This window comes from Panicum hallii, chromosome 8, assembly GCF_002211085.1.
Source record: "Panicum hallii strain FIL2 chromosome 8, PHallii_v3.1, whole genome shotgun sequence".
Classification (NCBI taxonomy): Eukaryota; Viridiplantae; Streptophyta; class Magnoliopsida; order Poales; family Poaceae; genus Panicum; species Panicum hallii.
This window is the reverse complement of record NC_038049.1, coordinates 1,880,930-1,897,792: the sequence shown is the minus strand read 5'-3', so window position 1 is coordinate 1,897,792 and position 16,863 is coordinate 1,880,930. Positions and strand designations below refer to the sequence as shown.

At 41.1% G+C, this 16,863-nt stretch overlaps 3 protein-coding genes and 1 pseudogene across 3 annotated transcripts; 3 read left to right on the top strand and 1 right to left on the bottom strand.

The window, feature by feature from the left end:
* Window positions 1-295: 295 nt before the first annotated feature.
* Window positions 296-1,138, bottom strand: LOC112902572. The gene has a single exon (XM_025971693.1). The coding sequence runs from the start codon at window positions 1,136-1,138 to the stop codon at window positions 440-442; it is 699 nt and encodes a 232-aa protein (XP_025827478.1). The 3' UTR covers window positions 296-439.
* Window positions 1,139-1,636: 498 nt separating this feature from the next.
* LOC112902571 lies at window positions 1,637-3,444 on the top strand (annotated as a pseudogene).
* Window positions 3,445-4,173: 729 nt separating this feature from the next.
* Window positions 4,174-7,543, top strand: LOC112903415 (general transcription factor IIE subunit 1-like). The gene is made up of 8 exons (XM_025972676.1): window positions 4,174-4,347; window positions 4,820-4,964; window positions 5,042-5,164; window positions 5,636-5,753; window positions 6,014-6,109; window positions 6,379-6,488; window positions 6,803-6,959; window positions 7,281-7,543. The coding sequence occupies exons 2-8, from the start codon at window positions 4,834-4,836 to the stop codon at window positions 7,296-7,298; spliced, it is 753 nt and encodes a 250-aa protein (XP_025828461.1). The 5' UTR covers window positions 4,174-4,347; window positions 4,820-4,833; the 3' UTR covers window positions 7,299-7,543.
* Window positions 7,544-9,759: 2,216 nt separating this feature from the next.
* LOC112902569 (E3 ubiquitin-protein ligase RING1-like) lies at window positions 9,760-10,236 on the top strand. Its single transcript, XM_025971686.1, has one exon. The coding sequence runs from the start codon at window positions 9,760-9,762 to the stop codon at window positions 10,234-10,236; it is 477 nt and encodes a 158-aa protein (XP_025827471.1).
* Window positions 10,237-16,863: the final 6,627 nt, after the last annotated feature.

Here is a 16,863-nt window from a genome sequence, read left to right as displayed (position 1 = left end):
CAGATCTATCTTAGCATGATCAAAAACATCATCGTGACAACTCACATCAGCTTCCAGGGTATGTTGTTTTAGACATGAGCCATTCTCAAGGATAGCTGCAGCAATGGCAATTTCAATGTCGCCACCTTTGCAGTTTTTTATGTTGAACACTTCCAGGTGCAGCTTCAAGCAGGACAAGTCCTTGAGCACCGTAGGCCAATCATCGAATATGGTATCAACACCTTCATCATGTAGCATCATTTCTCTGAAAAATAGTTCATGGTCAATAAAATTGATCGAGACATAAAATTGACAATTATATTAGGGCACTTACCCAAAGAGTTAACTCCTTAAGCGCTGTGCAACTTTTCATTAGGTTTATTAATGTGAACCTTTCCTTTTCGACTTGCAAGGATATATTCAAAACAAGCCTTCTAAGACTATGCAGAGGAGCGACATCCTACAGCCAATGAAACAGAACATAATCAGATAAATCAAACATAAACGTCAACCATGCGCAGAAAAACCAAGTAAAATGATTGCTTACCTTCAGCATGCTGATATTGTTGATCGTGATTGATTGTGTTGAAACATTCAGCCACACATCAGTCAATACATGGGCGCCATCAATCCAAACACCAACACATGATTTCTTCGCCCGTGCCGCAACAAGGATTTTGCGCAGTTTCAAAGCTTTTTGGACAGAGACATTTTGAACTGTAGAATGCCAGATAAGAAGAACTTCAAGGCTCTTGGAATTTAATCTGATTGCAGCACCTTTATAAAGACCAATGTCTAGTTCCTTCAGATTTTTGCTCTGACTGACTAGTGCGTACAAGTCTTGAGAAGTAATAGCGCAACAGGAAAGATCTATTGCACTGAGGTTTTCAACATAGTTAAGGACAGTGTCAGATATCCTAAAGAAGCATATCCTGATCCGCCTTAGACTTTCACAATCAAGATCATTGATTGGAAAATCGATCATCTGATCGGGCCAGCTAGAGTTCACAATAACTACTTCCTCAACTGCTTTCTTCCTCAATATGTTAAACCATTCTTCTAGTTGCTCCATTCCATTTTTAATATCAGATGAGTCAACCCGGAAGTACTTCACAGGCCCTGGATGACTTTGCAGAATAGAAGTAATCCTCTTCATCATATCCACTTGAAAGTTTATTGCCTTAGCAGCATGCACAATGTTAGGGGTTCCTTTTCCCATATTGTTTTGCACCGACTTGATCTGACGGAGCCAAATCTTGCAAGCTCAATGCTAATATCATGCGGGATCACCTCAACAGATGCAGTGGTTCCTCTTTCAGTGTGAATCAATGTGCTGGAGTTTGTCCCATCACCACCAGAGTCACCTCCACCTGAGCTCTGATTGCAGCAAAAGATTGATCTAGGGGCCTTTGGAAGGACCAGGAGCACATCTTTTATGACATCCAACTCATCTGACGTTTTAGTGGCAAATGCAGCTATGGACTCATTGATATCTTGTTCAGTTGGATTGGATATGTGACATTCTGCCGCAAGTTTCCTTGGGTTTTGAGCATGTCCAACCCTAAGATCACACATGAGCAGGTGAAGAACAATCAGAGCAAGAACTTTAAACTAAGCAGAAAACCTAATTCATCACCGGGGACTTCAATGTAGGACTTTGCGCAAGCTCTTTGATGTCGACCCCGCTGATTACATGCTCTCCATTTGCGGGAATGAGGCACTCAGGGAACTTTCATCACCGGGGAAAAGCGGAAGTTTCTTTTACCTCTCAAATGATGACAAGTACATGATCAAAACAATGAAGAAATCAGAAGTTAAAGTAAGTTAATTAACCCACTCAAACCTTAGATTAACTTTTAAGTTATTACTATATTGAATTTATGTTTTCTATGTGAACAGGTACTGCTTAGGATGCTTCCAGCCTATTATAAACGTGTCCATGCTTTTGAACATACTCTACTAACTAAATTCTTTGGTCTGCACTGTGTTAAACTTACCGGAGCTATTCAGAAGAAGGTTAGAATGCTATATTCACAAATTTAAATTTGATACATGAGAGTCGTTCAATATATATTTTGTAACCATGAAATACAGGTCCGGTTTGTTATAATGGGAAATCTTTTCTGCTCCAACTATGCAATCTATAGGCGCTCTGATTTGAAAGGATCTTCACATGGTCGCATGACAGACAAACCCATTGATCAAATTAGTGAGCATACCACGTTGAAGGATCTTGATCTTAATTTCATTTTCCGTCTGGAAGGAACTTGGTTTCAAGAATTCTGCAGGTATACATTCCATTTGCAAAATTGTATAGGATGTTTCCCTTTCTCCAATTAGTACGTTTTAGTAAAATTAATTTCTTAAAAGTGTGTTTGGATGTGCCAATCTGTCGAATAAGAAGTTCTTGATAAAAATGTTTTTAAAGCATAGCTGAATTAGGAAACTAAACTATTCTCCTTTTTTTGCGCAAAGCACAGTACTGATGACCTTGCTCTAATGATTTGTATCTCTTTACAGGCAATTGGACAAAGATTGTGAACTACTGGAGCTGGAGAGGATCATGGATTATAGTCTTTTGGTTGGTATTCACTTCAAGGATAGAGACAAAGATAAGCCACATGCATGATACATTCTTTCACATAGTTGCGGTTGCAAAAGTGTTGTAGATATATTTGTAGTTAGGAGACTGAAAACTCTCTTTTATGGTTACAGACAGCAGCAATACTGATGACGGAACGTCTAATACTACCGCTGAAGACTCTGACAAAAATAGGTAGCTTAAAAACACAAATCATCAAACACAATTTACGTTGGACATATTTTGACCCCTAGTTAATTATTGTCAGACGAAAGAATGGTTGTATCGGACTGGTACCAGTAAAATATAATTCGACATGATTCAGACCTAAATAAAAATATGATGAGATTTTCCACCTCAGCATACACAATATATTGTTTATGGTGAAGAGATAAGAAGTATCTAACATATCACACCGGTCCTTTCAATTTCCAACTGAGAAGCCTTAATTGTCAAGAGAAGTAGCACATGACAGTTCCTCTCTATTTAATTTCAACATAGCTTGCTTACTACATCGACTTTAAGCATCACATTCACCCTGATATTGACCTCTCGGGACTAACATATATACCACTCGTGATTTATGCAGGAAAACACCATTAAAACTAGGAATTGGCATGCCCTCAAGGGTGGAGAACGTCGCGAAGAATCCTGATAGTGAATCTCCGTTCCTTGGTGAGCCCACAGGCGAATTCCTGGATGTCGTGTTATTCTTTGGAATCATTGACATCCTACAAGATTATGATATTAGTAAGAAGCTCGAGCATGCTTACTAATCCATGCAATATGATCCCAACTCCATATCGGCCGTTGACCCGAAGCAATACTGCAAGAGATTCAGGGATTTTATTTTTAAGGCTTTCGCAGATGATGTACAAAACTAGTTAATTGACGAAATAGGGAAACATTTAGCTGAAAAGATTAACAATTCTTTGGTGGATTTTTTTTACCACACTGTAGTAATATTTTTGTAGGTGACATCGTTGACATTTTGTTGTAGATAAAAAAACACTTAAATAGCGCAACAATTTCCCCTTGTCTTGTAGATTTACATTTTCAAACATTCCATTGCGCAATTAGAGGTAGCATGACTTTAATTATGTCATGAAAGGATGTAGATAGTTTTTTATTGTTGAAGTAACCATTCTTTTACTATTTTCTAACGATATTTTGTTCAAAGAATTAATTTATGCCTAATGTGTCTTAGTTTTCTTTGTAATGCTTCATTATCTATCTGTGCAGAACAAAGATGATATGTTGATAATTTTCCATATTGCTGTCAGTTAATTCAGTGGAATACGATTGTGAGATGTATTTTGGCATCCTGCAAAAGTTCAGAAATGATGTGTACAGGAGAACTAAACCCACAGCACAAGCCTTGATAATTTCAACCATATGATTCTTTTCAATGATCTCAGACAGAGAAAACAATGATCAGAACAACAACGTAAGCAGATAAATTCCGATGGCAAGCATATAAGAATAACAATGTAAGCAGTGCCAATATATGAATAGAAATATATGGGTAGAACAACGATGCCACTCTAACCATCTTCCACCAGATTGATCGGAGGCCCCGCAGGCCCGCAGCACCCCCCCCCCCCCAATCCCTCATCTCCCTCCGCTCGACTCCGCGCGGTCGAGCGGGAGAGTGCCGCCGCCGCGGCCTGCCGGTCTTCTCCTTCGACGACACCAGCAGCTTCTCCTCCGCTGGTGTTCCTGCGGCCACCTCCTCCTTCGCATCTTCTCCGCTGGTGCTCCTGCGGCCACCTCCTCCTTCGCATCAGGTGATTCCCCCTCCCCCCCGCATCTCCCTGCCCTGCATCAGGCTTATGTTGGGCTGGGCCATTCCATTCCCTTCTCAATTTTTCTTTTCCGTCCCTTTTCTTTTCTATTTGCTGTATGTATGTTTGCTACTTCAACAATTTGCTGTGTGGTGATTATATCTGTTGTCGTATCGTCGTGTCGCTATTTTTGGGAAAACAGCGAATCCCCGTGTCGGAATCGGTGCAACATAGGTAACTGCTTCTTTTTGTAATTGTAGTGTCTTGTCTAAAACATAGAATGCTTTTATCTATGGTCTGTTTCCATTTTGTCTTGGTGGATGGCTTTGTTGCCACAAGCAAAATAGTTGCCTTTCAGAAGTATTCTAACAACAGTTTTGTGTTATCCTATCCTAGAGTTTGGCATTGTACATCCGTGAGTAGTACTGTATAAAACAGTGGTTGACTGTTGAAAGAAAGTGATTTTCTATATTAGGCCACTTTGAAACAATGCCGAAGCAAAGCAGCAAAGGGTACACGGCGCCCACCGCGGCCTCTGCCGTCGCCCAAGCTGGAGAAGGCGGAGCTTTCCCGCAGCCTCTGTCCACCGCTGATATGGACGCCACCCAGCCTTTTGCACAGTAATTTCGCATTTCCTCTAATTCAATTCCTAAATCATGTTGTGGAAACTCTAACCAAAATATTCTACAAGTTGTAGCCTCGTGCGGTTGCTGGGGAGGTGTTTCTACAATGATGTGGTCATCAGGGACGGGGTGGTCATCACGGACGGGGATGATGATAACTGCGGCTTGGCTGTCACCATCCTCGACAATCTGACCCGGTAAGGCCTCTGTTACAGTGGCTGGCAATGGATGAATGGTGTCTGATACACTGGCTGCCAATGAATAAGGCTTAGTGGATATTGGGCAGATATAATTGTGTGTCTTGACTGACGATTAGACTGTCACGTTGTCATCTGCTGTGCGGAGATGGCCTGAGTCATGAGGGAGTGGACGATGAGAATGGACTAACAGATGGTCGGGCTGTGACAATAAGATCGGTTGGCTGTGGTTTTCAGATGACGTGGCTAAGCCATCGAGTAGCTTTAGATGTTATAACAATTGCTGTTAGTATGACTTGGCTAGATATTATAGAATACGGCTCTGTATGTTGGATGGGATGATTTTTTCTGAGGGGAAATGTGAAACAACAGCATATGTCATTATGAGACCCTGTCCCGTGACAACATATGTCATTCTGTTTTCAGATTTTGTGTTGATCTGTGCATTTATTTTGGCTTCTTTCATTTCAGATTTGCATGGGTCAAAGAAAATGAGCTGGCAAAGATGTTGAACACCAAACAGAAAAATATGATTGTGCTTCTACAATTTCTAGAAAAAGAGAAGTTACTGAAAAGAGAATTGGTAAAGGTATTTCCCTCATGCTTAAGAAAATATATAAATTTTCAGAACTGTCGTTGCTGACATCAGGAAGACGTGCTCATCAATTTAATTGCTATTTTGGTCTAGTCTTTTAGCTTTGTCAAAATTCATGTCGGTTTTACCTCTCCTATGGGTTGTGGTCCTACTAGAAAGTGGAGTTTAGATAGTAGTCTTTACTTCAATGGAGCTGTCTTTGCTTCATCAATGCTTGCATTTTCATAGTGTTGATGTTATATCTGTCACTGCAGAGAGCACAAGTGAAGACAATTGATGCTGTAGCAAAGAAGGAAAATGGTACTTTCAATATGCTTGCAGGCGCCTACTGCTGCTTGGACTACTCACGGGTTATTTATCACAAATCTAACTTTGCAATACAGAATTTGTAGGAAGCATGAATGGAATGCTCGCTTATAGGCACAAGCTTCTGTACAAGATAAACCAGAGAGATGAGGTTCATTCAATGGCAATATGAATGTGCAATATTAATAATAATATTTAGTCAATAATAATGGAAACCTGTATATGGTCTGCAAATATAAATTTATCTGGTCTTTCTATGTAGAAAGCTTATGCAGTCCTGTTGACAATAGGCATGCCCCGTTATGGAATACAGGTAGTCGATGTCACCAGATATCAGCTTGATCGCATGAAGGAATCATTCAAAGAGAAACCGGATTGTAGCACAATGATTGAGGATTACATGTGTTGTATTTGTAAAAGAAGGTACCGAATTTGCTTTTGGGGCATTTGTTATTTTGCACTTTCACTTTCCTTTTATTTCTCCCTTCTGGTAGAACTTTATTGATCCTGCTGTGAAAAATGGACTTGCAATGCTTGACTGCTTGTTCACCTATCCTCTCCCTCTACTCGTTACATGTTAGCTGTTAGCTATGATGCTTGTAACCAGAACAGTTATCCTGTTCTGTTATAAATGGAATAGGCGTATCCCCATTTCAGAAAGAAAAAAAAAACTTTGCCTTTTGTTCTCACCTAATACAAATTGAGACATTAAACTATCATTATGTGTTGGCCTGCAGTTACTCAGCACTTGATGCTGTTCATCTTATAAGCAACACTGGCAACACTTTTCGCTGTGAAAGTTGCAAAGGAGAATTAGTTGCACAAAGTGGAGATTACACTTCAAGAAGGGAAAGCCGTGCAAAGTCTGCAAATATGCTAATAAAGAGTTTGAAGGTTTGTTCATAGTACAGCTTATAATTAGGGATATTGCTTATTCTTTAGATAGGCATCAGGTAAGCAAATAAGTGCTGCGTAGGGTTGCTTTATTTGTGTATGAGTTGCTACCTTTTGTGGGGGAAAAACAGTTTGTGCTTCCCACTCTTTTTATTTTTTTAAAAAAATTTAATAAGATGCTTAAACCTTCTCGGAATAATTATGTTACAAAGATACCTGAGCAAATTAAAAGTTATGTTATAGGACCTATATCATGCTACTTAAAGCTGCATGCCATGTTTTATCATCATACATCATAGTCATTAGCATGTTTTGTTTCAGCATCAGCAAGAAAGATGAACGGAAAAGTTGGCCTTGACGTACATATAGAAAATGTCATCCACACAACAGTATTGTATTGGTTTACAAATGTCTTATATGTAATAATTTACACGTATTTCTGATCATGTGCTTAATTTTCAAACCAAGTGTCGTGTAGTTTTAGTTCTGGCAACAATAAGTGATTAAGGCTGCAGTGCTTGGGTCAAAATATATACAGTGTTCTATGTTGCATGGAAGCATTGGAAGATTATGTTCACTGCCAATTTTTGGACTTTGTTTGCCTGTAAAATGCAAAATGCTAATGAACTTGCTGATGGTTTTGTTAAATGTGTTCTTCCATCAGTTTGATAGGTGTATTTTCTAATATTGTTCAAACCTGTATGAATTTAGGAAGAATGGAAACCAATTGAATTGCAGCTCAATATATTGAATGATGTGTCTCACCTAGACTTTAGGACTGTAGAACAATGGCTGCAAACAAATATGATCGAATTTGTAGCTGATTCATCAAGCAACAAGACCAAGGTAAAATCCTATTGTTATATATACAACATTAAGTTCAATAATTTAGGAAACACGTATATGCATAGACAGATTTTAGGATATTCAAGGAATGTTAAAAGATATGAAATTATATCCATTTACTATGACTCTTGCTTTCCAAGACTTTCTATAGTTTGTACTTCGCCTGTATAATTTGTTATAATGTCAGGAAATTCAATTTACATTATGTCCTGTTTTCATTAGTTTCTGGGTTACAATAGAATACAATGTAAATTAGTGTGGCAACATGCAAGTTTAAAGTTAATGTTGTAATGTTCCACTTCTGGTACTATGCTACTTGTACTGATGGGTTTGGGCATCATATGAGCAGTACCCCCAATTTTTGGACTTGCTAGCAATTATCTTTTATTTCTCTTAGTATTAGTGTATGTATTTTGTGTTATGTCCAGGTGTCATGCAAGCTACACCTATTGATTATTGTTGTGACCACCGCATTTAGACCTATCTGTTTATGGTGATATTTGCGACCTGTTGATACTTTTGTGCTTGTCACTCAGTTTTATGTAGCCACTCTAAAGTATATCTAATAGCAAGCTACTAATTACTTGTTCATACTTATGATCATAGCTATTATATTAGTAGTTGATTCCCTCAGCATTATGTTCATGCTTCAAAGACAAAGGTCTGCTGCTTTGCGGCTAATACGAACTTGTAATGTGAAATTATTTGAATTTGGAGTTGCCTCTCAATATCTGAAATTCAGTTTCGCAGTTTCAGATGTTGTGGTTTCTGCACTTAGTTTAATGTTGGTGACAAGAAAACTCTAGCTAATAATTACTGACTGGTTTCCAGCATTTTGCAAGATGAACAACTTTTTTTAAAAAAAAAGAAGCATTATTTTGTTAAACAATGTAATGGACTTATGTTGTACCTCAATCATGTACCAATGGCAAATGCGCAGGCTAACTAGTATATTAGCGCTAGTCAGTACTACTTTATATTAACAAGAGTTTTCCTTGATTAATTTAACTGTCACTTTTCCAGGTTGAAATTCCTTTACCAAACTCTTCTGGGGAACTTGATGGTGCCAAATTTGACTCAAGTCTCGCAGGAGTGAAAGTCTTGCCTATGTGGATAGTACAAAAGGGGATGGCGCTTACAAACACCGAAAAAGGAGAACAAGGATCAGATTAAAATGAAAGGCGGCTTGGAATGAAAGCCATGCGTAGTGATGGTGCTTCTTGTGGTGATACCTATGCAAAGAAGCAAGTTTTGTAAGCTGGTTGCGGTATTGATGCTGCTAATGAGAATTTTGCCTTTGCTAGTAACTGTGTGGAATAGGAATTGCGGGGTATACTGCTTGTAGATAGTAGTACAGTGGTAGTGAGTTAGTGTGAGAAATTGAAGTTGTATGCTACAGGTGCAAGTTTACGAGCTGCTGATGAGTGCTGGATGACCACATGGAGCTTCATCTTTTTTCTTTCTTTCTTTTGCGATTCCCTTGAAGCTTTATATATTGATGTACTAAAGCCAGTGGTGATAATCACCCTGCAGTGCAGAAGCGAGAAGTTTTCCAATCATCTGGGTTTCACTTGCTATCTGACCTGACCAATCATGATCTCACGCAGAGGTTAAATGGAAAGAACAGCCACAGCTGTGACAGGGAATCAGCAAGCAGGTCGACTGTATGTCGCGTTGGGCTTCGGAGCCGGAGCCAAGTAGTAGTCGGAATCGCCCGTGCCGCGCGTAGCGTAGGGGATCGGAGTCGTGCTCGTGGCGGACTCGATTTTCCTTCCGGCCGCCTTCGCAGTGCTTCCGTTCCGATCCCTCCCCCGGCCTCTGCATATAAACGCGCCCTCCCTCCATTGTCTTGTCGTCACCCCGCGTTCCATCGCCAGCAATCAGCTGCCTTCTCTGATCCGCCGCCGCCGCGGCCATCGTCTGCCTTCTCCGATCCGCCGCCGCCGGGGACGGGATGGGGCTGCCCTTTAAACGAGCACGGCGGCTGGAGGTGGCCGAGGAAGAAGAGGTGAGGGCAAGAAAGCGACAGCAATGGGAAGCCTGGTTCCTCGAGGTCGAGCCGCGGATACAGGCGCACTGGCGCGAGGTCGACGAGTTCCTGAACTGGCCATCCTACGGTGTCCCGGCCTCCAAGATGGCCATCCTGTGCCTCTACATGCCGAGGTGGTGCGACCTCATCAGGGGGGAGCATCGCTGCGCCATCTGCCTCGAGGACATGGAGCCACGCCAGAAGTTCAGGATGATGCCGTGCTCCCACTCCTTCCACCAGCTCTGCATCTTCGACTGGCTGCAGATCAACCGCCTCTGCCCCATCTGCCAATTCGCGCTGCCGTCAGATGAGGAGCAACGCCTGTCGGATGAGCAGGCAGCACGCTGCTCGTGCAAGATGGAGACACAGGATGACCCAACCCATGAGCATGTCATCGACTGATCGATTTTTATTTCTCGTGCAACAGCATCTATGCTACGGAGTACTTCGTTCATGTCTGCCATTATTTATATTATTAGCTGAATAAACACTTGGAAATAGTACGGATCAGTAGCATTGTCGGAGTGTCTTCAGGACATCCGATCATCTCGATGTAATGAGCTTGAAAATTAATAAAGCTTCCTTTATCAGAAAAGAAGAACTTGTCCAGATCTCCCTGTAGTGATGTTTATGGTATGTAGACACTATGATGCGAGCCGTATGAGGAATCCAGGTACAAAGATCATCCTCAACACTCATCAAGCATTGAATTGTTCGTCTTTACATTAAGCACGGCATACAAAGTAGTGATAAGTACGTTGAATTTCAATTTACTTGTTCAAAATGGAATTGCAATACATACACGTTATCAGCTCAACACAAGGCCACCTAACATGTCACATTATGAACACAACCCTGAAACCTAAGGATTTATAAATTGTTTTAGCAGAAAATTGCCATTATGGACTTAATATGATTCTGTCCGAGCAAAATTCAGAGGACACATCATATCATTCATACTGTTAATCTACAACCTCAATCAGCCAGTAATGTCGTACATCTGACAGTGGTAGAGCGGATGAATTACAAACTTCAAGCACCGTGGACTGAACAGATGGATATCATGAAACGATATCACTATGAAAAAAAAAATCAAAACTGTCAGTGCCCTTGCAAAGTGATAATCAGGCAAAGACTACCAATATCAGATTCCAGAAGCATCTTTGTAAAGCAAGGCAACATCTCTTTTCTTTCTTTACCAGACTCGACAACACTAGATATTCTTTAGACTTCCTCAAAAAAGAAATTGATGCAGTCACTCTGCCCAGTCATGTAGTTCACCACAGCTCTGACGGAAGCCTGATGAATCTTCTGCAGATCTATCTTAGCATGATCAAAAATATCATCGTGACAACTCACATCAGCTTCCAGGGTAAATTGTTTTAGACATGAGCCATTCTCAAGGATAGCTGCAGCAATGGCAATTTCAATGTCGCCACCTTTGAAGTTTTTTATGTTGAACACTTCCAGGTGCAGCTTCAAGCAGGACAAGTCCTTGAGCACCGTAGGCCAATCATCGAATATGGCATCAACACCTTCATCATCTGATGTAGCATCATTCCTCTGAAAAATAGTTCATGGTCAGTAAAATTGATCGAGACATAAAATTGACAATTATATTAGGGCACTTACCCAAAGAGTTAACTCCTTAAGCGCTGTGCAACTTTTCATTAGGTTTTTAATTGTGAACCTTTCCTTTTTGACTTGCAAGGATATATTCAAAACAAGCCTTCTAAGACTATGCAGAGGAGCGACATCCTACAGCCAATGAAACAGAACATAATCAGATAAATCAAACATAAACGTCAACCATGCGCAGAAAAACCAAGTAAAATGATTGCTTACCTTCAGCATGCTGATATTGTCGATCGTGATTGATTGTGTTGAAACATTCAGCCACACATCTGTCAATACATGGGCGCCATCAATCCAAACACCAACACATGATTTCTTCGCCGTGCCGCAACAAGGATTTTGCACAGTTTCAAAGCTTTTTGGACAGAGATATTTTGAACTGTGGAATGCCAGATGAGAAGAACTTCAAGGCTCTTGGAATTTAATCTGATTGCAGCACCTTTATAAAGACCAATGTCCAGTTCCTTCAGATTTTTGCTCTGACTGACTAGTGTGTACAAGTCTTGAGAAGTAATAGCGCAACAGGAAAGATCTATTGCACTGAGGTTTTCAACATAGTTAAGGACAGTGTCAGATATCCTAAAGAAGCAAATCCCGATCCGCCTTAGACTTTCACAATCAAGATCATTGATTGGAAAATCGATCATCCGATCGGGCCAACTAGAGTTCACAATAACTACTTCCTCAACTGCTTTCTTCCTCAATATGTTAAACCATTCTTCTAGTTGCTCCATTCCATTTTTAATATCAGATGAATCAACCCGGAAGTACTTCACAGGCCCTGGATGACTTTGCAGAATAGAAGTAATCCTCTTCATCATATCCACTTGAAAGTTTATTGCCTTAGCAGCATGCACAATGTCAGCATCATGGAGAATCAGGGGTTGCTTTTCCCATATTGTTTTGCACCGACTTGATCTGACGGAGCCAAATCTTGCAAGCTCAATGCTAATATCATGCGGGATCACCTCAATAGATGCAGTGGTTCCTCTTTCAGTGTGAATCAATGTGCTGGAGTTTGTCCCATCACCACCAGAGTCACCTCCACCTAAGCTCTGATTGCAGCAAAAGATTGATCTAGGGGCCTTTGGAAGGACCAGGAGCACATCTTTTATGACATCCAACTCGTCTGACGTTTTAGTGGCAAATGCAGCTATGGACTCATTGATATCTTGTTCAGTTGGATTGGATATGTCACATTCTGCCGCAAGCTTCCTTGGGTGTTGAGCATGTCCAACCCTAAGATCACACATGAGCAGGTGAAGAACAATCAGAGCAAGAACTTTAAACTAAGCAGAAAACCTAATTCATCAAAAATCCATCAAGGTTGATCCTCAAATCTAGTCACAAGCCTAAACCGTGTGTTGCTAGAATGCTGGGGAAGCACCTAAACAGTTGCCACCCAAACCTCACTACTGGATATTTGATGATTTTCCATTAATTAATAACAATCACAAGGAATGGTCCCCCACGACACACAAAAATAAAATCAAAGTGCCTCCAAGCGACATTACAAATGCAGTGTGAGTGAAGATATCCACAATTAAGGTTTCAACGGCACAATGTGTCCTTCATATTCAATTTAAAGAAGGCAAGAACAACAGCTTAACTAACCTAAATTCAATCCTGGAACCAGAACTCAGGAAGCAGTAGCCACTCGTCCCAATTCCCAATTCCCCAAGTAGAAAAGCGAAATTGCGGATCAACACCTACTTAATACGTAGAGGACATTGCTTGGAGATGAGAAGCTGGTCCTCCCCCCTTCTAGTAGCAATCGCAGCTAAGGTATCTCCCACACATACCAATGCAATGTGATTCAAGAAAGAACAAGCAACTGCAATTCATACCTCAACAGCACAATGTGGGCCACCATTCACCATAAACAAGTCAAGAACATGGCTCAACCAAACTAAATTTCAGCCCAGACTCCGAAACGCAGGTAACAACATGGGTGGAGGGCCCAATGTGGCCCGGTATTGCTTGGGCAATACCTTGGCCCAGCCCAAGAAGGGTAGCACTTAGGTCTTAGCAGCGCTCCTGCTCGCACGCCGCCCCGTCGCCCGCACGCCGCCATGCGCCCAGCCGCCCAGGCCGCCGTCGCCCGTGCGCCCATTCGCCCGCACGCCGCAGGGCGCCAGGCCGCCGCCACCCGTGCGCCAGGCCGCCGCCGCCCCTGCGCCACGCGCTCACGCCGCCACGCGGCCACGCGCCAGGCCGCCGCCGCCTGTGGCGTGGCGCCAGGCCGGCGCCACGCCCACCGCCGCCCCTACGCCACGCGCCCACGCCGCCGCGCGCCAGGCCGCCACCCGCCAGGCCGCACGCCGCCACGCGCCCACGCGCCAGGCATTTCCCCCGTTCGGCCGTTCCCATGTCCGGAAACAACCAGAACCAGGGGAGGGGGAGGGGCAGGGGCAGGGGGAGGGGAATTGGGCAAAGAACCAGAGGTATATTTGCCATTTGATAGCAATTGTTGATTCCATTGATCCATTCCATGAGTTTGATTTTGGATTTGCTAATACATATTGTTGTTTGATTACAGGGATTTACAGTTATTTTACTTGCAGTAGTCAAGGTGGACCAAGCACCCATGCTAGTGGACCAAGCACTCATGGTAGTGGTGTTTATCACGAATCTGAAGAAGTGGAAGAAAACATTGCTCCTCCACTTGCACAAGTTGAAGAGGATGTACATGTTGATGTTGAAGAGGATAATGTCGAAGAAAATGCACATGATCAAGGCAATGATGAAGAAATTAATGGTGAAGAAGTGGAAGGTATAACTGAATTCAACCCGGATCACATTATTTCTGATCTGGGACTTCGTATTCCGATTGATCATTTTGCACCTAATATTAGAGATGAAGTTAGAAGAGCTTTCATAGCTAAAGGTCCAACTCAACCAATTGGTCATATATTTCCACAGTCACATGATAAGAGGAGTTTTCAAAAATAATGGTTTAGGAATTATAGTTGGTTGGAATATAGTTTGGAGAAGAATAAGGCTTATTGCTTTTATTGTTATCTTTTCAAACATGATCGGATGGAGGAGAAGTTTTGTCATGATGCATTTACAAAAGTTGGCTTCTCACAGTGGAGGAATGTGTACACGGCATTTCCAAAATATGTTGGTGGGCCTAATAGCATACACAATATTGCAACAACAGCATTCCATGATTTTCGTAACCAAAGGTCAAGTGTAAGTCATAGAATATCAAGTTACAGTCAAGATGCATTGGTCAAATATGAGACCCGGTTGGAAGCTTCCTTAGGTATTGTAAGTTATCTTGCATTGCAAGGTGAACCATTTCGGCGGCATTATGAGACTAGCACTTCCTTAAATAAGGGCAATTTTTTAGAATTTCTTGATTGGTACAAACAAAGAAATGAGGAGGTTAGAAAAGCTTTTGATGAGTTGTGTCCGAAAAATGCCAAAATGATTTCTGGAACGATTCAAAAAGAACTTGCAAACTATTGTGCTGCAGCAGTCACATAGGCAATAAAAGAAGAAATGGGGGATTGTCTATACTCCGTTCTTGTTGATAAATCCCATGATATATCAGTCAAAGAACAAATGGCTATAGTTGTGAGATTTGTCAACAAAAAAGGAGAAGTAATAGAAAGATTTTTGGTATCAAGCATGTGAAGGACACAACATCAGAGTCATTGAAGAAAGCATTAGTTGAGATGTTAAGTGATCATGGATTAGTTGTTGCAAAACTTCGAGGGCAGGGGTATGATGGTGCTTCTAATATGAGAGGTGAATTTAATGGTCTTCAAAAATTAATTCGAGATGAGAACCCATATGCTTTCTATATCCATTGCTTTGCTCATCAATGGCAATTGGTAGTTGTTGCTGTCTCAAAATGTTGCTCATCCCTTGAGGATTTCTTTGAGTATGTAACATTGATTGTGAATAGCACTAGTGCTTCTTGCAAAAGGAAAGATTTATTGTTGCATAAGCATCGTTTGAATCTCTTATCTAAGTTGGAGACTGGAGAAATTTCATCAGGGAGAGGCAAACAACAAGCAACAACATTGTCAAGACCCGGAGATACAAGATGGGGATCTTATTATAAGACTTTGCTTCGTATTGAATCAATGTGGGATTCAGTAATAGAAGTCTTAGAAATTATGCATCAAGATGAGCGCAATCCATCTGGTGCAGGTGGCTTTGTTGGAAAAATGAAGTGTTTCAGCTTTGTGTTTATGATGAAGATGATGTTGCAAATTCTCCGTATCACAAATGAGCTCTCTCTTCTCTTGCAGAGGAAGGATCAAAATGTTGTCCAAGCTATGTCGTTGGTTGTGGATGTGAGAACACGTTTGATTAATTTGAGAAGTGAGGGTTGGGAGCCATTGTTGGAAGAAATCAAAGCATTTTGCCTTGCAAATGATATCCCAATACCAAATATGTGTGATGCTGTGCTACGGTTTGGCCGATAAAGGAAAGGTGGGAGAAATAATATCACTCAAGAATATTTTTATCGTGTGGATACCTTCTATGCTGCTATAAATTCTATCATCACAGAGTTTGATCATCGCTTTAATGAGCTATCTTCAGAGTTGCTTGTGTGTTTTGCTTGCCTTGATCCAAGAAATTCATTCTCTAAGTTTGATGTGGAGAAGCTTGCTCGGATTGCAGATATCTATCATGAGGATTTCTCTTTTGATGACCGCAAGATTATAAAATATCAACTAAGAACTTTCATTATTCATGTGCGAAGTGTTGAAGAATTCAAGACTTGTTATGATCTTACAAGTCTATCAAAAATAATGGTTCAACTTGAGAGATATATTGTGTTTCCATTGGTCTATCGTCTCATTGAGTTGGCATTGTTGTTACCAGTGGCAACCGCAACGGTTGAAAAGGCCTTCTCGGCTATGAAAATTATTAAGACTGAATTGCGCAACAAGATGACCGATGGATGGTTGAATGATTTGATGGTGTGCTACATAGAAAAAGAAATATTCAAAAGACTTGATCTTCAACAAATTAAAAAGGCATTTCAAAATAAGAAAACTAGACAAATGCAATTGCCTAGGTCTCCTAGACCTAGACGTAACTAGAGGTATTTTTTATTTCACAAATTTAATCTTTTTTTATAGATTTCACTAGACAAATGTAATTGCCTAACTCATATTTTTTTCAGATTTAAGAGTTATAGCATAATGTAAATGGATAATGATCACGATGACCTCTTTATAAGGTATTTTCCATTTTCATTGTATATTTTTTATATTAGTTTGATCTAGATTGTGTTGTAAATTTTATCCTCTTTACATTAGCAACACAGCACCTTAATTTTATCGCGTGCTCCGCCACTGACGAGCAGTAGTGCAGTACGACGTGAGTGGGCGCGAGAACTCGCTGAGCCGTAGGTACCCGCCGCGCCAC